Source organism: Onthophagus taurus, chromosome 7 (assembly GCF_036711975.1).
Source record: "Onthophagus taurus isolate NC chromosome 7, IU_Otau_3.0, whole genome shotgun sequence".
NCBI lineage: Eukaryota > Metazoa > Arthropoda > Insecta > Coleoptera > Scarabaeidae > Onthophagus > Onthophagus taurus.
Genome location: NC_091972.1, coordinates 33,456,126 through 33,473,656, shown reverse-complemented (window position 1 = coordinate 33,473,656; position 17,531 = coordinate 33,456,126). Strand labels below are relative to the sequence as shown.

General features: G+C 35.0%; 2 protein-coding genes across 2 annotated transcripts; one reads left to right on the top strand and one right to left on the bottom strand.

Annotated features, from left to right (window-relative positions):
- The first annotated feature begins 4,674 nt into the window (after positions 1-4,674).
- LOC111418774 (dihydrofolate reductase) lies at positions 4,675-5,508 on the top strand. The gene is made up of 4 exons (XM_023051440.2): positions 4,675-4,840; positions 4,895-5,177; positions 5,237-5,346; positions 5,404-5,508. The coding sequence occupies exons 1-4, from the start codon at positions 4,758-4,760 to the stop codon at positions 5,492-5,494; spliced, it is 567 nt and encodes a 188-aa protein (XP_022907208.2). The 5' UTR covers positions 4,675-4,757; the 3' UTR covers positions 5,495-5,508.
- A 5,236-nt stretch (positions 5,509-10,744) lies between these two features.
- Positions 10,745-12,636, bottom strand: LOC111418875 (glutamyl-tRNA(Gln) amidotransferase subunit B, mitochondrial). The gene has a single exon (XM_023051582.2). The coding sequence runs from the start codon at positions 12,326-12,328 to the stop codon at positions 10,805-10,807; it is 1,524 nt and encodes a 507-aa protein (XP_022907350.2). The 5' UTR covers positions 12,329-12,636; the 3' UTR covers positions 10,745-10,804.
- Positions 12,637-17,531: the final 4,895 nt, after the last annotated feature.

Genomic DNA, 17,531 nt, shown 5'->3' with positions numbered 1-17,531 from the left:
CCTATGTGTCTTATAGCGGATTCCCACAAAATCACAAAGCACCGGGAATTGATAGAAATATGTCAGATTAATAGAAACAACCTTAGCCAGTCCCACGGCTGTACTGCTACTACTTAATCTGGATATATTGTAAGTATGCGTCTATGCCAATGGCATAGGCATATCAGTAGAAGTGTGAGAGGATTGAAAGAAAACTGGCCGAGAATATTAGCCAGCGAAATACAGAGCAAAGGGTTAGGAATAAACGACATAACACCACAACAAATACAGCAAGCAACAACACTGGAGAACTGGTCCACATTAGGACCACTCTTCAACCCAAAATCCAATCCTATGTTTGGCCAATGCAAATGATACACCAACTGCTGGCTCTGGCCCCACAAACGTTTTAGCATGTTTGCTCCCAGATGCATTAATGTGGAGAATTTTTCAAAAATATGAAATATAGAAAAGTGTTAAAAAATATCGGTATACGGAGTGTAATACAGAAAAACTTTTGCTACAAAAGTTGTAGCAAACACAATGGTCTATAACATTTTTGCTGTCCTCTCGTGCTAGCTCATCTGCCACTTCATTGCCAGTTGAAGGAGTATAAGTAGTATCTAGGAGTATCTAGGTTCACAGATTACATAGAATAATTTAGCTCATTTAGTCATGAAATAAGATCCCATGTGGCAAAGGGTAACAGATGCTACAACGTTTATGAGAAGCTGCTCAAATCTATGAATGTTGATCATAAATATTAAAGTAACTACATACATATAATATCCTTATTAGACCGAGAAAAAGATGTATGGATGATTTAGAGAAACATTTGAGATGAATGGGAGTTAGGCGATGGAGATTTGTTATTTTGTGGTGAGAGGACAAAATGGAAGAAGATCATTGAACAGGCTAAACCCCGTCAGGGGTTGTAACACCGGAAGAAAAAGAAGAAATTAAAAGATAGTGTTGACATTACTTTGCAACTAAAAACCTCCTATATTGTGGCTTTCTGTAGATTTACATTTGTGCTGATAACTAATTTCCTTTTTCGAAATTGACTTACATACATTTTAAAACGGGAAAATCGAATGAAAATTTAATTGAATTGACGAAACTGACGCGGAAATGTTGTTGTCGTAGTTGCCGATCCTTCTGCAAAAAAGAAAGACAAAAAAGGTGTGATCAAGAAGTTTAGTTTTGTCACCCAAAATCTAGTCTACAATCGAAAAGTCGATACAAGATCATTTAGCTTTTACTTTACGACTCATAGCTACAGAAGATTCAATGTTTGTTCAAAATTTTATAACAATGCATCGGTGTCATAAGTATAAAATTTTCGTTGTTATTATTATATTATTATTTTTCTTTTTGAAAGTTGTTAGACGTTATAACGTCGAAAACATGAACTTTTAATATGAGTCACTACTCGCAAAATATCTTGGACTCATTCTGATGATCTGAAAAGGTATGATCAAGGAGTTGTGTGGCGATAGCATCGAAACCCTCCTGATGTGCAAATATCTTGTGGCTTACGTTTGAGTTAAAGGAGTATCAGAAATGTTGGGAGAACTATTACGCTGTGTCCATTCGCCTTAAGAGCACTATTTGCAATCGCGCTTCTTTAAATTTCTAAAAATTTATCTACATCTAGATTATTAAAATCACGTTCAAGTATTTTCGTTGGACAATAATTATTTCCTTTATTTAGATTTCCACTAGTCACTCGTTTTGGGTGCATTGACTAATTAATTGTCATGCATAGATTATATATTGTGAGATTGTTAATAGCTTTTATTTTCCCAACATAATTAATAAAATTTAAATTAGCCAAGCATTTTTAATGTACGTGTGGCATCAATAAGTTTATTGAAAGGAATGAATAATTTTATATAATAACATATTTTTGTTGCCAAGATATATTTTAAAAAACAAGGTCACTAAATCTTTTTGTTTGACGAAAGAAAAATATATCATGGCATCTTGGATTTAGGGAATGTTTCGTCAGAAAAGATGTTTGTTTTTGATAAAGATGAGATCTTCTTCCAACTGGTAATTAACTCTTAAACTAAGATTAGAACTAACACTAGAAACTTTCGGGTTTTGCCGTGCGTCTTTTAATAAAAGGTTTGACGTTTCGGATGCCATGTTACAACCTTCTTCAGAAACTGGTTCGAAGTGACGAGATCAAAAAATCGGTAACTATATATAAGTCGGAAAAACTAATTAATAATCAGTTAACGCTAATTACAAACTAATTAATAACTAATTGCGTCGCGTCGCGTCCGGTGTGAGGCGGGAAGAGGTCTTCGTGTTCACCACCATTTTCCATGTTTTGCTAAGCTACCAGCCATCCTCTCTGTTGACGTTATTTTTATGTCGGTGAATCTCTATGGCTTCTCTTGTCAGTCTTTGGTAGTATCTGTTGTCCCTAGCCAGCACCTTTGTTTGTTCGAAGTCTATTCGGTGCCCCTCTGCATGGCAATGTTCCGCAACCGCCGACTGCTGGATCTTCTTCAGCCTTACATCCCTCTCATGTTCCTTGTCCAGTTTGGCCAACATAAACCTTCCCACAACTACACGATAGTCGATAGACTCCCGCTCCTTTTAATGGAGTTAGTTTGTCCTTGGCTATCGGGAGTGTGTTCCGAATTTTGCTGACCGTGCCGTACCGTACTACGATGTCGTTCTTCTTGAGGTGCCTAGTAATTCATTCCGTTACACCTGAAACAAAGGGAAGACAGATAAATCCAAGCGGTTTTGTACTTACCGTGTCCTCTTTCTGCTTTCGCTGCTTGATGGCCTGGTTGATGTCCCTCGAAGTGTATCCATTCTTCTGCAGCACGCCTCGTAGAAAGAGTTGCTCCTTCTTCAAGTTCTCTCCTTCACATAGTCTCGCTGCTCGCTGAAATAATGTACGGATCACGGACCTCTTCTGTTGGGGATGATAATGTGAACATGCCTGTAAATACCTGTTGGTATGGGTCTTCTTTCGGTATACACCAAGTTCTATATCTCCATTTGTCGTCCTGGTCTCCAACACATCTAGGAAAGGTAGTTTTTTGGCAGTTTCTGTTTCCATGGTGAACTTAATCATAGGATGTTGAGAGTTCAAGTGATCCAAGAACTCTTGGAGCCGTTTTTGACCATGTTGCCATATCACAAACGTGTCATCCACATATCGGAGCCATAGTTTTGGTTTCCACTGGCTCTTCTTCAAGGCGTCCTCTTCGAATAATTCCATGTAGAAATTAGCTATAACTGGCGATAGTGGAGATCCCATGGCTGCCCCTTCGAACTGCTCGTAAAATTCTCCTTTCCAGCTGAAATACGTCGACGATAAGCAATACTCCACCAGATCTGGCACGTATCACGTTACAGATTCCACAAAATGTGTAGAATCGCTGACATACGATTCCGTGTTACCTGTAAAGGGGGACAGAATCTTTGCAAGATGTTTAGCCAGCTGGTATGTTGGGGAGTTGATGGCGCTGACGATAGGGCGGAGGGGGACGTCTGGTTTGTGAATCTTCGGTAGTCCGTTGATTCTTGGTGGTACCGGCGCCTGCACACACAAACCTTTCTGCTGTTCTGCTGGAATTCTTGATCTTCCTGTAGGTGGCTGGGTCCAGTAAGTTCATCATTTTGTCGTCGTATTCTTTCCTGTTCATAACAACGGTGGCATTCCCCTTGTCTGTTGGTAACACGACGATTTCTGATGGTAATTAACTCATTCAGAGAAGCGAAAACGCGATAGATAGTCAACTGTCTTTAATTCAAAACCAACGTTATCAGTTTGGATGTTCATAGACACTTTCAACTATGGTAGCAATATTTTCATAGAACGAGCTGATGCCGTAACATAATGCTAAAAATGTAATACACATTCTCTGCAAGAAATGAAAAATAGGCATTGTTCTAGAAGCCCACTACCACAAAGATGTTGGGTTTCAAAGTACGCTAAATGAAAAAATTGTATATATTTAAGTAAAATTTAGATCTGGTGATCGGGGGAGACGATGAATTGGCCCATCTGTTCCTATTCCGAACCATCGTTGTGTCTAACAATTCTTGTAAATTTTTATGCAAAAATATTACATCACTGCTATCATTAAGGCGTTCCTTGTAAAACAGGATTCATCAGTAAACAATATTCTGTTATAATACAGGTATTCAGCTCTTCGATTAAAGAAAGGAAATTAAAGAAAGAATTTACAAAAACATAATAGGAAGAGCATGATCATTGTGATAAGTATGGATGAGTTGTATAGTAACTTGATGTTCGACATTTCTCGTATTTGTTGTAGTTTATTCATCAATCATTTTAAGACCTCCTTTTTCATATTCTGTTCTCTGTATAACTTCAAAAGTCCATATAAACATAGCGGATTCTAAATGTGCAACATTAAAAAGCTATTACATTGTTTAAAAATAAGAAATAATCTTTCCGTCATTTGAGTTGCATACCCACTTGTATACTAGTTTAATTAAATTTAATTTATTAAAATAAAAATTTAAAAAGTAAGAAATTTTAATAACTGGGATAACTATTAGTTAATAAGGATTATTTCTAAAAGTTCTTTATTTAAACTCATTAGATTATCATAAAATTTTGATATTTACTTCAAATACTTAGTGCATATTAGGTCATCTACCATCTCAATAAATTCTTCTCCCGCGTTTTTACTATAAAAGAGCACATTTCTATTAAATGTGTCTGTTCAATGCATACTATTTCATAACATTCCTTTTTTAAAGTTTAAACCAGCCAAAAAATGTCGCTAAAATTAAATCTTATAGCTGCAGTATGTGAAAACATGGGTATTGGAAAAAATAATGATTTACCATGGAGATTAAAGTAAGTCTGCAAGTGTTAACCTAACAATAAAGGTAATGTTGAAATAATCTTTAGATCGGAAATGGCTTATTTTACACGAATGACTTCCGAAAGTAAAAATAATAAGAAAAATGTTGTTATCATGGGTCGAAAAACTTGGGATAGTATTCCACCTAAATACAAACCATTAAATAACAGGATTAATTTTATTTTATCTAGATCTAATGTTTATCTTGATGGATATAAAGATTGTTTTGCATTTAAGAGTTTAGATGAAGCTATTGATAAGTTAAATAACAAGGATTATAAGAAGATTTATGATAATGTTTGGGTTATTGGTGGTAGTTTAATTTATAAAGTAAATTTATTAGCTTATAAAACAAAAAAGAAATTGGGCAAATTGTTTTTAATTTTTAGGCTTCTATGGCCAACAAATATTTTTATAGATTGTATTTAACAGAAATTAAAAAGCAGTATGACTGTGATACTTATTTTCCAAAGTTGAATGGTAATTTAAAGGAAGTAAAGTAAGTGCTTAATTATTATTTATATTCTGGTTTATAAATTATTTTATTTTCTCATAGAGATGATTGTGTTCCTGAAGAGGTTCAAGAAGAAAATGGGATATCTTTTGTATATAAAATTTATGAGAACATTGATTATAAAGAAGAATAAATCTGTATTTTTTTTATTAATCTTTACTTTAAACTCAAAATACATTTATTTACGGTTATTTTTTCTCCCTGTTTTTAGAGTATAATCATAAGAGTTCCCTGAAAACAATTCTTTAGAGGTACACTACGTTTTGGGACACTTCAGAATAAGCTACAATTGATGTGATTACTTAAGTTAATGGAAATTAACCATGCTTATAAGAGCTTAAAACATTCATAATCAACTTTGTCTCAGATAGAGCCATTATGATTGAGATAAAGTCAGCATGGGGGATACTTAATGTGGTTCAGGTGTATGCCCCAATGGCGGATAAGACGGAAGAACAAATAGAGAAATTTTATGATACCATCCAAAAGGCCCTAGATATAGTGAAAAGTCGAGATATCACGATTATTATAGACTACTTTAATGCAAAGATGTGGGGATAAGTGGAAGACATTGGGAATTGTGGATTGGGATTAAGGAATAACAGAGGAGATAGGCTGACTCAGTTTTGCCAAAAACGAGATATGGCAATAGCAAACACCTTTTACAAGTTATAGAAAAGACGACATTATACCTGAAAATCGCCAGAAGGTAAAGATAACAACATTAGAAGAAATCAAATAGTTTTGAGTAATATATTATTCATGGGAAAATATGTGGCAGAAGATGTATAGGGAGAATATGCATATCTTGAATGAATTGGTTAAAGCTGCAACATCGAATGTAAAAAATTGCCGTGATAATAACCAACCTTCTTAAAAAAGACAACATATAAAAAAGAAGATAGATGTTTTACCCTCGCCACAGAAAGCACAGTTTTCATAAACATACTGTGGGGACTCGCTAATTCGATCCCTCAATAATTCGAATTCCCTAGTTATCGAAACAAAATTGCAACATTGCCTTCCACATTGGATATCTTTTAAGCTGAATCGCAACCATACGATCGATCGTTTATTCTTAACGAAGCTACGTACGCTGGTGAATCACTGGAACTGTTTAATCTATGTATAATGACGACTAAACGAGCGTATAAAACACTCACTCTCCGAACTTGGTCTTTAATAATTCGATTGTGTCGTACGCTGTATGGCACGTTACGCCGTCCTGTTGGAACCACATATCTCCAAGTTCATAGCGTCGAGCTGGTCCAAAATATACTTATATATTATGGCCCTGTAGCGCTCTGTTAGTACACCGTTTTATCAAAAAAGAAAAATGGGCTGATGACGCCGCCGGCATGAAAACTGGCATCACTTCAGGCTGCTCCTTCCTGCAAATGCAATTTTGTTTGCTGCCAAAACCATCCAGCCAGAAGTGAGCTTCATCCAAAACGATGATTTTCTTGTAAAAGTCGAATTTGCGACGCTTAAAATAATCGGTTGGCTTCAGTTCTTGAGTCAACGCAAACTTTTACGGGCGGAGAGCCAAATCCTTCCGCAAAATTCGCCACAAACTTGTCACACTGATTTTCAACGCCTGCGATCGGCGTGGAATCGACATCCTTGACTACTCACGCACACTCTTGAACGTCAACGATATTTTCTTCACTTCGAGCATTACGTCGTCGTACAGGCGTTGGGCCATTATGCAATACATAAGTCGATTCGAATTTTTGCACAAATAATCCATCTTGTTGGACGGTTTCGTCGACCGAAAATTGGCGTAAGTGCACGCAACATAGTCGCGATAGAACGTGAACTTTGATAAAAAAAGTTGAATAATTTGCAAACTTTGTTGAAGCGTGTATCTCTCCATGATTAAATGGCAAAGATTTTCGTTTCAAAATGTGAAAGAATTGCGAAGCCAACTCTTATTCGAGGAATGTTAAAAACAAAATGCGTCGCTCTTAATGAAAACCCCTTTTGATATTTGTATTTCGACACCAAATCGTAAAAAAAATCTGTGCAATTCAGATTAGGCTGTAATGGAAACAGAAGCTTATAAATAGTTTCTATCACACAGAAAGAACTTAACCACCACTGTTTTAAGGGAAAAGGCTATGCAGATTTATATCAAACATAATGATAAAATAAAGGCATGGCATTCAGAGATTAAAAGTTAATTACTTTTCTGAAAAAAATTACGGAAAAAATGAACGAGTTTAAGCTATTACCTAAACAGATATGCGATGCTGATAAATCAGCACTATTTTAAGAAGCTGATCTACTTTCTAAAGGCAATCAGAATGAATTTACTGAAATCAAAAGCATGTTGTGACAAATTTCTTTCGTCTGATAATCATCAGCATCACGAAATTGAAATTAGCGAATGAATTGTTGGAAATGACTGAATACGCAATCAGCAGTAGTACTTAAACTTTCAAACCCTTAACTTTATCATATTACATCTTAAGAATGGGAAAGAATGAGAAGACCTATAACCCCTCAAATTTTTTGTACTCATACCTGATACACCCTGTATAGTTATCCTTCTTAGGTTAATAATTCAATTAAGATGTACATAACCTTACTTATAATTTTATAGTAAATTTTATGCGCAATAATCGCTGTTTTGCGAAAATTGTGTAGTGTATGATGTTGGTTAATGCGTTGCGCAACTGGTTGCAGAAATTGAAAATTGTTTGAAATTAGTTGCGCAACCAATTGCATTGTCTATGGGATTTGTGCGACACATCGTGTAATAACGACAGTTTCTTTTCATGTGTGTTAGTAGAAGGTGGTGATATTGCTTCTCTCTATGTTGTGTCTTGTTTTTGTACCGAGAATTTGATATAACTATAACTCGCAATATATTAATACAATTAACCATAGTTACAAAACTACTGTGCACTTGCACTGTCCCACATAAAATGCAACATAGCTTTAATAGTACTGGCATTGGGTAGTTTGGAAAAAGGTGACGTCCTTATGACAACCCTGAGATTTCGGCCGTCTTTAAGTTAGGTGTCCACTTGCGAGAAATGCTCTTGAGAGTATTTTTTCTGGTCGACACGCATATGAGAGTAACTATCAGAGAGTCGCCGCCAACTTTCGGAGAGTGAACAGGTTGAGACTTGTGCTTAAGTGGAGACACACAGTTTATTTATCGTGAGAGTAATTGTCAAAAAACGAACACAGTTCGAATTTTGCTGCGAGTAGCGACGAATTTTCTCAATATCACACATTTAAAGATGACGCCTAAAAGAAAATCATCCCAAGAATAGAAGAGAATATTTGAATTAATTGAAGTGTATAAAGAAAATTCAGTTCTTTGGAATACCAAATTTAAAGAACATAGAAATCAGGAAGCGAGGGATGCAATTTTAACAATTTTTTAATGTATTGGGCAGAAATTTAAACGGGATTTGTACCATTGGTAATATCTAGTCTTCTGACAACATAATTTGGTCTTCTGACAGTAAAATTAAGTCTTCTGCTAGCAGTATTTTTTTTTTAGTAGTAGTGTGTAGTCTTCTGTAAGAAGGATGTGCTTCATTTGCAATATCTAGTCTTTCACTAGCAATACTTAGTGTTCTGCCAGCAATATCTAATCTTTTCCAGCAATATCTAGTCTTCTACCAACAGTATTTCGAGTTCTGCTAGTAGAGTGAAGTCTTCTGTAAGAAGAATCTGCTTCATTTGCAACATCTAGTCTTTTATTAGTAATACTTAGTCTTCTACCAGTAATATCTAGTCTCTTTCAGCAATTGAGGCGTTTAAGTTTATATTTTCTAATAATTTTCCAAAATACTATGCCAAGCCACTATTAATTATCAATTTGATAACGAATGTTGATATTTGTTGACACCCAGCTCTAATCTACGCCAAATCCATGGTTTTACCCAACAGCTTTTTTTATTTTTTGTTTGTTTTTTTTTTTTAATTTTGTACAACACTATTTCACTTGCAATTTTTTTTACCTCCATGTTTACTATCCATAACACGGACACATTTTACTAGTGGACACTGTTCTGAGCTCACGGAAGTTTTATAGAAGTTCTCGGAGAGCTAAAACAGTCTCAAGTGGACACACAGATGGGAATAAATATCGAGAGTTACTCGCAGAAGTTTCTCTCAAGTGGACACCCAGCTTAAGAGACGTATGGCTATACCTGAATGTTATTAGTTCTAAGTATAGTGTTAGTTCTACTTTTCGTTCAATAAAAATATACCACAATCTAACGCAGAATAACAATTACAACTGGTACTAATACCAGACCTAGATCTAGAAACGTTCGGATTTAGCCGAACGTCTCTCAAGACGGCTAAACCCGAATGATTCTAGTTCTAGGTCTTGTGTTGCCTCTAGTGATAGTGCTAGTGCAAAACTAGAATTAATACTAGACTTGGAAACATTAGAAACTACTACAACTATACAACGCAATGATATCTAATGTTAACTAGCAATACCTAGCACTGTCACTAGAACTAACACAAGACCTAGAAACATTCAGGTTTAGCCGTCTTAAGAGACGCATAGCTAAACCCGAATGGTTTTGGTTCTAGGTCTAGTGTTAGTTCTACTTTTCGTTCAATAAAAATGTACCACAATATAACGCTGAATAACAATTAAAACTAGAATTAATACTACTAGACCTACAAACATTCGGGTTTAGAGGTGCGTCTTTCAAAACGACTAAATCTAAATGATTCTAGTTCTAAGTCTTGTATTAGTTCTAGTGATAACGCTAGTGTAAAACTAGAACTACTCTGAAGACGCACGGCAAAACCCGATACTTCCTAGTTCTAGTGTTAATTCAATAAAAATATGCAACGTAGTGATATCTTATGCTAACTAGCGCTACCTTCTAGTGTAGCTAGAACTAACATTAGATCTAGAACTAGAAATATTCAGGTTTAGCCGTCTTAAGAGACGCACTATAAAATAAGTAATTACGCCCTGGTTTCTATGGAAATATATTGTAGTAGTATTTTGCATCTTAAGTGAAATTCACTGTATAAGTGGTGTTAAATAAGTGTAAATAATTTTTATAGTCTAATGGTGAACTCAACTTAAATTCTTTGAGAAGATTTGGCGTAGCTAAAAAGTGATCTTTTCTTTAACCACTATCATCCACACTCTCTGCTTCCTTTTTCTTTTTCTAATACAATCTTTCGACGCAACAGCAATTATTATAGCTAAACTTAAAAAAAAAGGAGCCTATAGCTATAGGCTGCTTCGTTAGACGGCATATGTCCATGCGTACACAACACAAGCAACTGAAATTTGTATAAAATTGTGTATACTGTATGGGTATGTTTCCACAATAACCTGTTGTGCGGAATTTGTTTGCAGGAGTGTTAGGGTGATAGCAGACAATACTTTTATAAATCTAAGAATTTATTAGAACATTCTTTTATACATTTTCAACTAAATAAAACACTACTTTTTTAATAATTCCTTCATAACATTATTAACAACACTCATATTAACCCGGTGATTACTTTTTAAATCAGCAATTCCCAAGAAAGCTTTAAAAACTTTCGCTTTACCATCATGATATTGTTTAACCATTTTAGGATTTTCATCCAAAATCCTTTTACAAATCACCTTAATTTCTTCTAAATCATTTATTTGACTCCACCCTTCTTTTTCGACGATATTCCTTGGAGAATCTGAATCTCCTTGAACGACTCTCTCCAAAAGCAATTTACACGTATTTCGATTTATTTCCCCGTTTGATAACAAAACGACAATTTCTTTTAGATGACTCAAAGAAATGCTAATTTCATCCAAGGATAATTTTTCTTTGTTTATAATTGTGAGTAAATCATTAAGCAGTAAGTTTGTTAACAATTTAGGGCTAATACTTTGGTCTAAAACACTCTCAAAAATATATAAGAGTTTTGATTCATTTACTAAAATAACACTTTGTTCTAGTGTTAATCCAAAAGTCTCTTGTAATCTTTCTCTGGTTTGTTGGGGTAATTCAGGAATACTTTCTTTTAATTTATCGACATTAACACAACCTTGTTCAACTGGACCTAAAGCAATGTGTAAAGGGGGTAAATTTGGTTCTGGCATGTATCGATAATCTTGTTGTTGTTCTTTGTCTCGCATTGCTACTGTACTTTTTGAATTTGCATCCCAAGCTCGAGTTTCATTAATAATTTTTCCACCATCTTGTAAAATCTTAATTTGTCGATTAATTTCATATTTAACAGCTCCTGCAACTCCTCTAATTGACCCAATGTTTTTGATTTCTGTTCGAACGCCATAAGGCTCTCCTGGGAGATGAACGGAAACGTTTGCGTCAACTCTTAAAGCTCCTTCTTCCATTTTACATGAACAAGTATCGATTCGTTGTAAAATTGTAATTAATTCTTTAACTAAAGAAGCTGCTTCTTCGCCATCTTTTAAATCCGGCTCAAAAACAACTTCCATTAAAGGACAACCAGCTCGATTTAAATCAACCAAACTCTTTGTATCTTCGTGTAAACTCTTCCCACTGTCTTGTTCTAATTGTAATTGTTTTATGCGGGCTTTTGTTTCATATGGTTTTTTATTAACCCCAGGGGTGTAGACATGAAATTCTATGTAACCATCATTTGCTAATGGTGCTCTTTGTTGGGTTATTTGATAACCCGTAGGTAAATCAGCATAAAAATAATGTTTCCTGTCAAAATAGCTTACCGGATTTATTTTACAATTTAAAGCTATTCCGGTTAAAACTCCGGCTTCAACACATCGTTTGTTTAAAACGGGAAGAGTTCCTGGAATGGAACAATCAAATAGTGATACGTTTTTGTTGACTGCGCTTGCAAATTCATTTGAGGCCCCTGAAAATAATTTACTTTCCGATGAGATTTGAGCGTGAACTTCTAATCCAACTACACTTTTCCATTTCAAATCGGTCGAATAATTCTTTTTTAGAAGATTATGTATGTTATGGAGAGATTTTTTCATTTTTCTTAATAAAAATATTTGTGAATTGAGGTTAGGATGAGAATAGAAGTGAGGTTAGGTTTGAATATTTTTGGAATCTAACGATAAGTATTGAAATAAATCGTTTTATTTTGATTTTAACATTAAAAAGTAATCGAAAGATTTCTAATTTTATTTGATTTTAATTTAATTATAAAAAAACATTTATTACACATTCCATATTTAAGAACGCGTGTGAAGTTGGCCATAGATTTCAGCCATAGATTTTAAACTGAAAAAAATGCGTGATCGGGGTATTCAATCGATCTAATTTCAACTGCATCGTATTCATGGTCTCCTCTTGTTTCAGATTCGAAAAGAAAATTTTCCTGAACCATTTCTTATATTCCTGGAAAATCGTTTTTCTTCAAACAATTGGGTTAGAAATGGTTAGAAAAATTTTATTTTCGAATCTGAAGCAAGAGGCGACCAGGAATACGATGCCGTTGAAATGAAATCGATTAGAAACCTCGAACAGGCCAAAATTTGCGAATGTTTGAAGAAAATCGGTTTTTCCGGAAAATAGGAAATGGTTAGGAACATTTTCTTTTTGCATCTGAAGCAAAAGGCCACTAGGAATACGATGCCGTTGAAATTAGATCGATTAGAAACCCCGAACGAGCCGAATTTTGCAATTGTTTGAAGAAAAGCAATTTTCCAGAAATATAAAAAGTGGTTAGGAAAATTTTCTTATTGAATCTGAAGTAAAAGGGCACCAGGAATACGATGCCGTTGAAATTAGATCAATTAGAAACCCCGAACAAGCCAAAATTTGCGAATGTTTGAAGAATAGCGCCGCAAAATTTAGGCGACGTGCCGCGTCACAGTTACGATCTTCGGATGGGGGGGCGGCTTCTCCGGGAATTAAATTGGATGGCATTGGGGATAGAATTTTTGTCAATGAACACTTGACAGCGGAGAATGCCAAGCTCCTTAGGGAAGCTAAAACCGTCGCGGCGCACACTGGGGCAAAGAGCTTTAAAAGTTGGCATTAAATCAAATATAAGTTTTTTAGTAGAATTAGGTATGGAAACGTTTTATATATAAACTGTATATATGGTATTTAGTATATTTGAACGAAATAATGACCATTTTTAACAAAAAAAAATTGTTCAAAAATTATATTCATCGCCAGAATGAGAAAACATGTCATTATCATCACCGCTTGCAGTATCATCATCATCATTATCAGTGCTTCGAGTATCATCACTGCTTGAAGTATCATCACCATCCCTTTCACCACTATCATCACTAAAGGTTTGCACAGTTGTGGGCTTTAATAATTCTAAGGCTTCCGAAGGCATAATTTTTAAATTCATTTTAGGTAATTTTCGCTTACTGGAAATTACTGGATCCGAACATATTAAAAAAAAGTTTAGAATATCCTCGTTAGTTTTTTCACGACTACATTTCCTGGACGAATACTCTCGATACCTCTTAAAGTCTTTATTACGCGCTTCTTGTGCCTCTTCGGTTAGTTGCCCAATAGGAAGCAACGCGTGAGATATTATTTCTGGTCCATGTATTAAATATTTATGTAATGTGGGTGGCATGTTGTACCACGGATACTTTTCAACAAAACATTTAGCAGTGTTGTGCGTGAATATTCTAAATTTTTGTACGTCTATTTCATGTCCACTGGATACCACTATCATAATGACATGTAGTCTTTTTATTAATTCTATGTCAATCTGTGTAATGTCCGCTGACACCTCTGCATGTTCAAAAAAAGTCTTGCGGTATTTCCGTCATTGGTGTTACCAAAGCCGGGTTTAGGTTTGTCAACTATTAAACCACAACGTTTTTTAAATTCAGCTTGTATGCGGACTTTGTTTTGAGCAACAATTTCTTTGTCGCTTCCTCTAGCTTGCCACTTTAGAATTGGTAACTTATAAGACAAATGTAGAAGACACTCAAACATCCGTATCCAGCCATGTAAAATAGATAAACCAAATTTTAAATTATCTTTGTTAATATCCCTAATAATCATTTCTTCGATGTTATTAAATTGCTTACTTGTTGCACCGCATACATAACATTTTTGGGTAGAAGTCGTGTTAGTAAGGGCGTTGCATACTTTACCGTCCACCATAGAAAATATTAAGTTATGTGAAACATCTATCAGCTTTCCTTCAATTAAACAACTACTGTTCTGTAATTGTTTAATTTCGTTGTCTACTCTGCTTTTCTCTGCAACTGAAGTCTGTGTGGATTCCTTTACAAATTCAATTTTTAAAGGCCTACAATACCTGGTTGAGGCAGGACGTGGATTTTGCCAAAGTATTTTGTCTTCACAAACGAGGCGAAGCGGCACAATGCAGGTGATAAAAACAGATGAATCACTACATTCAGAATCATAATAAGCCTGTTTGTATGAGCTGTGGCCCGATGAACCATCAAATCCCCATTTTGTGTACAATGTTACATGATCTTGTTCAAGAGTCTGTATAACAGAATCTATTGTTAAAAGTAAACGCTTAGCAGTGTGGTTAAGCATACTTTGTAAGGCAACTAACGCAGTAGTTTCAGATACCACAATATTTTCAGGGTAACAAAACTTTTTCGCTGCTTGAACCGTTTTGTACGAAGGGAATTTTTCTGGAGCGGATGATCTTATGATGCCATATTGATACCGTGATAACTTAGCTTCTACTAAAATAGATAAAGCATCTGCGCCTGACATACGCTGTTGTGGTTCAAGCGACCTTTTATAAGCTTTTATATATTTGCTCGCACGTTTTGAACTTGTGGTAGTGATACTTTGTAATACTTTTGAGGCCTGTGGCTGCCCTTCGGACCTTAAAGCCATTTGCGTGGCGTAAGTTAACACGGATGCGGATGTTGAATCTCTCAGTTTCTTCGTTTTCTGTCGCTTTGAGCGCTCCGAACTGGATTCAAACGACTTTTCTGGTCGACCTCGTTTCAACTGGTTTTTATATACAGGAAATGAAATAGAAGCATCCAACCAATCTTTGTTGGATTCTAAAAATCTTTCTTCTATTCTACACGCTTGCATCCACCGAGATTTATATTCTGACTTGAAATATGACAATTTTTTTTTTAACTTCTTCAAATCTTTATCATCACAATTTGTACGGTTCTTAATCTCTTCAGTCAACAAATTAAACTGTTCGTCAAGATCACGACTTATGGAACTTCACATAATATCGATAAGATCTAATCTTTTTATGTTTAAACTCATACCTGTGAATAAAGAAGTAATAATTATTGAAAAACGCACTAAACGAATCATCTTCATGTGCGACTGACAGAAAACGTATCAACCATTACATAATAATAAATCAGATACAATATATAAAAATACATAAAAATATTTACTGTTAAATAATATTAAATTAGGATTGAACTCAATAATATCAAAAAATTTAAATTTAAACTGACATGACATTAAAATACTTAGTATTTTAAATAACAGGAAAGGTTAATTACTTACTATTATATGTACTTGATTAGGTTATAGCGCACGTACCGAAACCGGAACTAAAATCTTCAAAACGTTTTTTTATGAAATTTAAAAATAAGCGTATTTTTGAAAATTCTAAATATTCGTTTAAAAGTGTAAATTTTGGGTTGTTTTCATGTTTTTTGACTTCAAATTCTTCTAGGAGATTTAGTTTTAATGATTTTTTATAATTGTGTAATAGTGATATGTTTTTATTGTCAATCTGGTGGAATTACACGGATTATACACGGAATTACATTCATTATATATTATTATTATCTGATTTTTATGTAATGGGTGATACGTTATCTCTCAGTCGCACCTGAAGACGATTCCTTTAGAATTTCGAAACCGGTAGTACAGAAGACAAATAAAAATTAATCTTCACACATTCATTTGTGTTTTCATTTTATTTAAAATTGGCTGTTCTACATGGGTTTCATTTTAGCCATCTATTTTCAAATTACTTGTATATTGTGCTAAAATACAAGTATGCGAGAAAAGAGCAAATATGAGCACTCAGAAGCAATTAATCTTTAATATACAATTAACGTCAATTATAAAAATGCAAAAATAAAGGTTCGGACTAGCTCGGAACATTATTAATGACTCATCATTTTTGAGAATAATTTTATTTAAAATAAACGGACTGTATTGTTTGAAAGCTTCATATTAATAAGTAGTACATATCCGAGTTTGAAGGTTCGATAACAATAAAACAATATCTTCAAGTCAACAGTAACACAAACTCTACGCAAAAACTACTGTCTAAGCACAATAAATAACATGTCTAAATTCGTCTATTTCTTCGCTGAGCGCGACTGGCTCTAACGAGATTCAGCGAGGTGTCCGCGGTTAATAAATATCATTATATTGTGCATTGGACAGTACTTTATTTAAACATTACATTAAACAGTACGAATTTTTGATTTGATTTTTTGATTTAATGCCAACTTTAAAACCTATTTGCCCCAGTGTGCGGCGCATAAACAGTATAAATTCGTTTGGTTTGCGGATGATGTTGTTCGGGTCCGGAAATCAGAGAGATCACGTGTCGTGTTGATTCGTTCCTTGGGTGATTTGGAAAAACTTTAAAACTTACTTGCCATAGTTTAGTAATGATTGTATCTTTAATCTCGACATGGCGGTCTCGGTTTATTATCAGAACGTTAATGGTTTGCGGACAAAGACGTCCACTTCTCTGATTAACTCTTCGGTTATTGGTCATGAGATTATTTGTCTCACGGAGACTTTTCTTAATTCCTCAATCGCGAATTCGGAGTTCTTTTGTTCCAACTTTAATATATTTCGTCGAAACAGATGCGCGCCATTTTCGGGGAAAATTGATGGTGGTGGCGTTCTTGTTGCAGTGAGGAGTCATTTTCAGGCATCATTGTTGCAGAGTTTCAGCTCGGGTGCGGAGGATCTGTGGGTTGAAGTTAAGTGCGCGGCTAGGCGTTTACTCGTGTGTTGTGTGTATCTGCCACCTGGCGAGTTAGAACCTTTGATCATGTCTCTGTCCCTGAAAATACCACTTTAGTTATTACAGGTGATTTCAACTTGCCCTCAATCTCGTGGCGGCGGCGGGCGGAGTCAGGGATTCTTGAACCCGCTGGTGAAGCCGGTGCTCGTGCCAGACAATTTGTAGAGGCTTTTGAATATTGCAACTTATTTCAATTTAACCATTTATACAATGAAAACTTTAGAATACTTGATCTCATT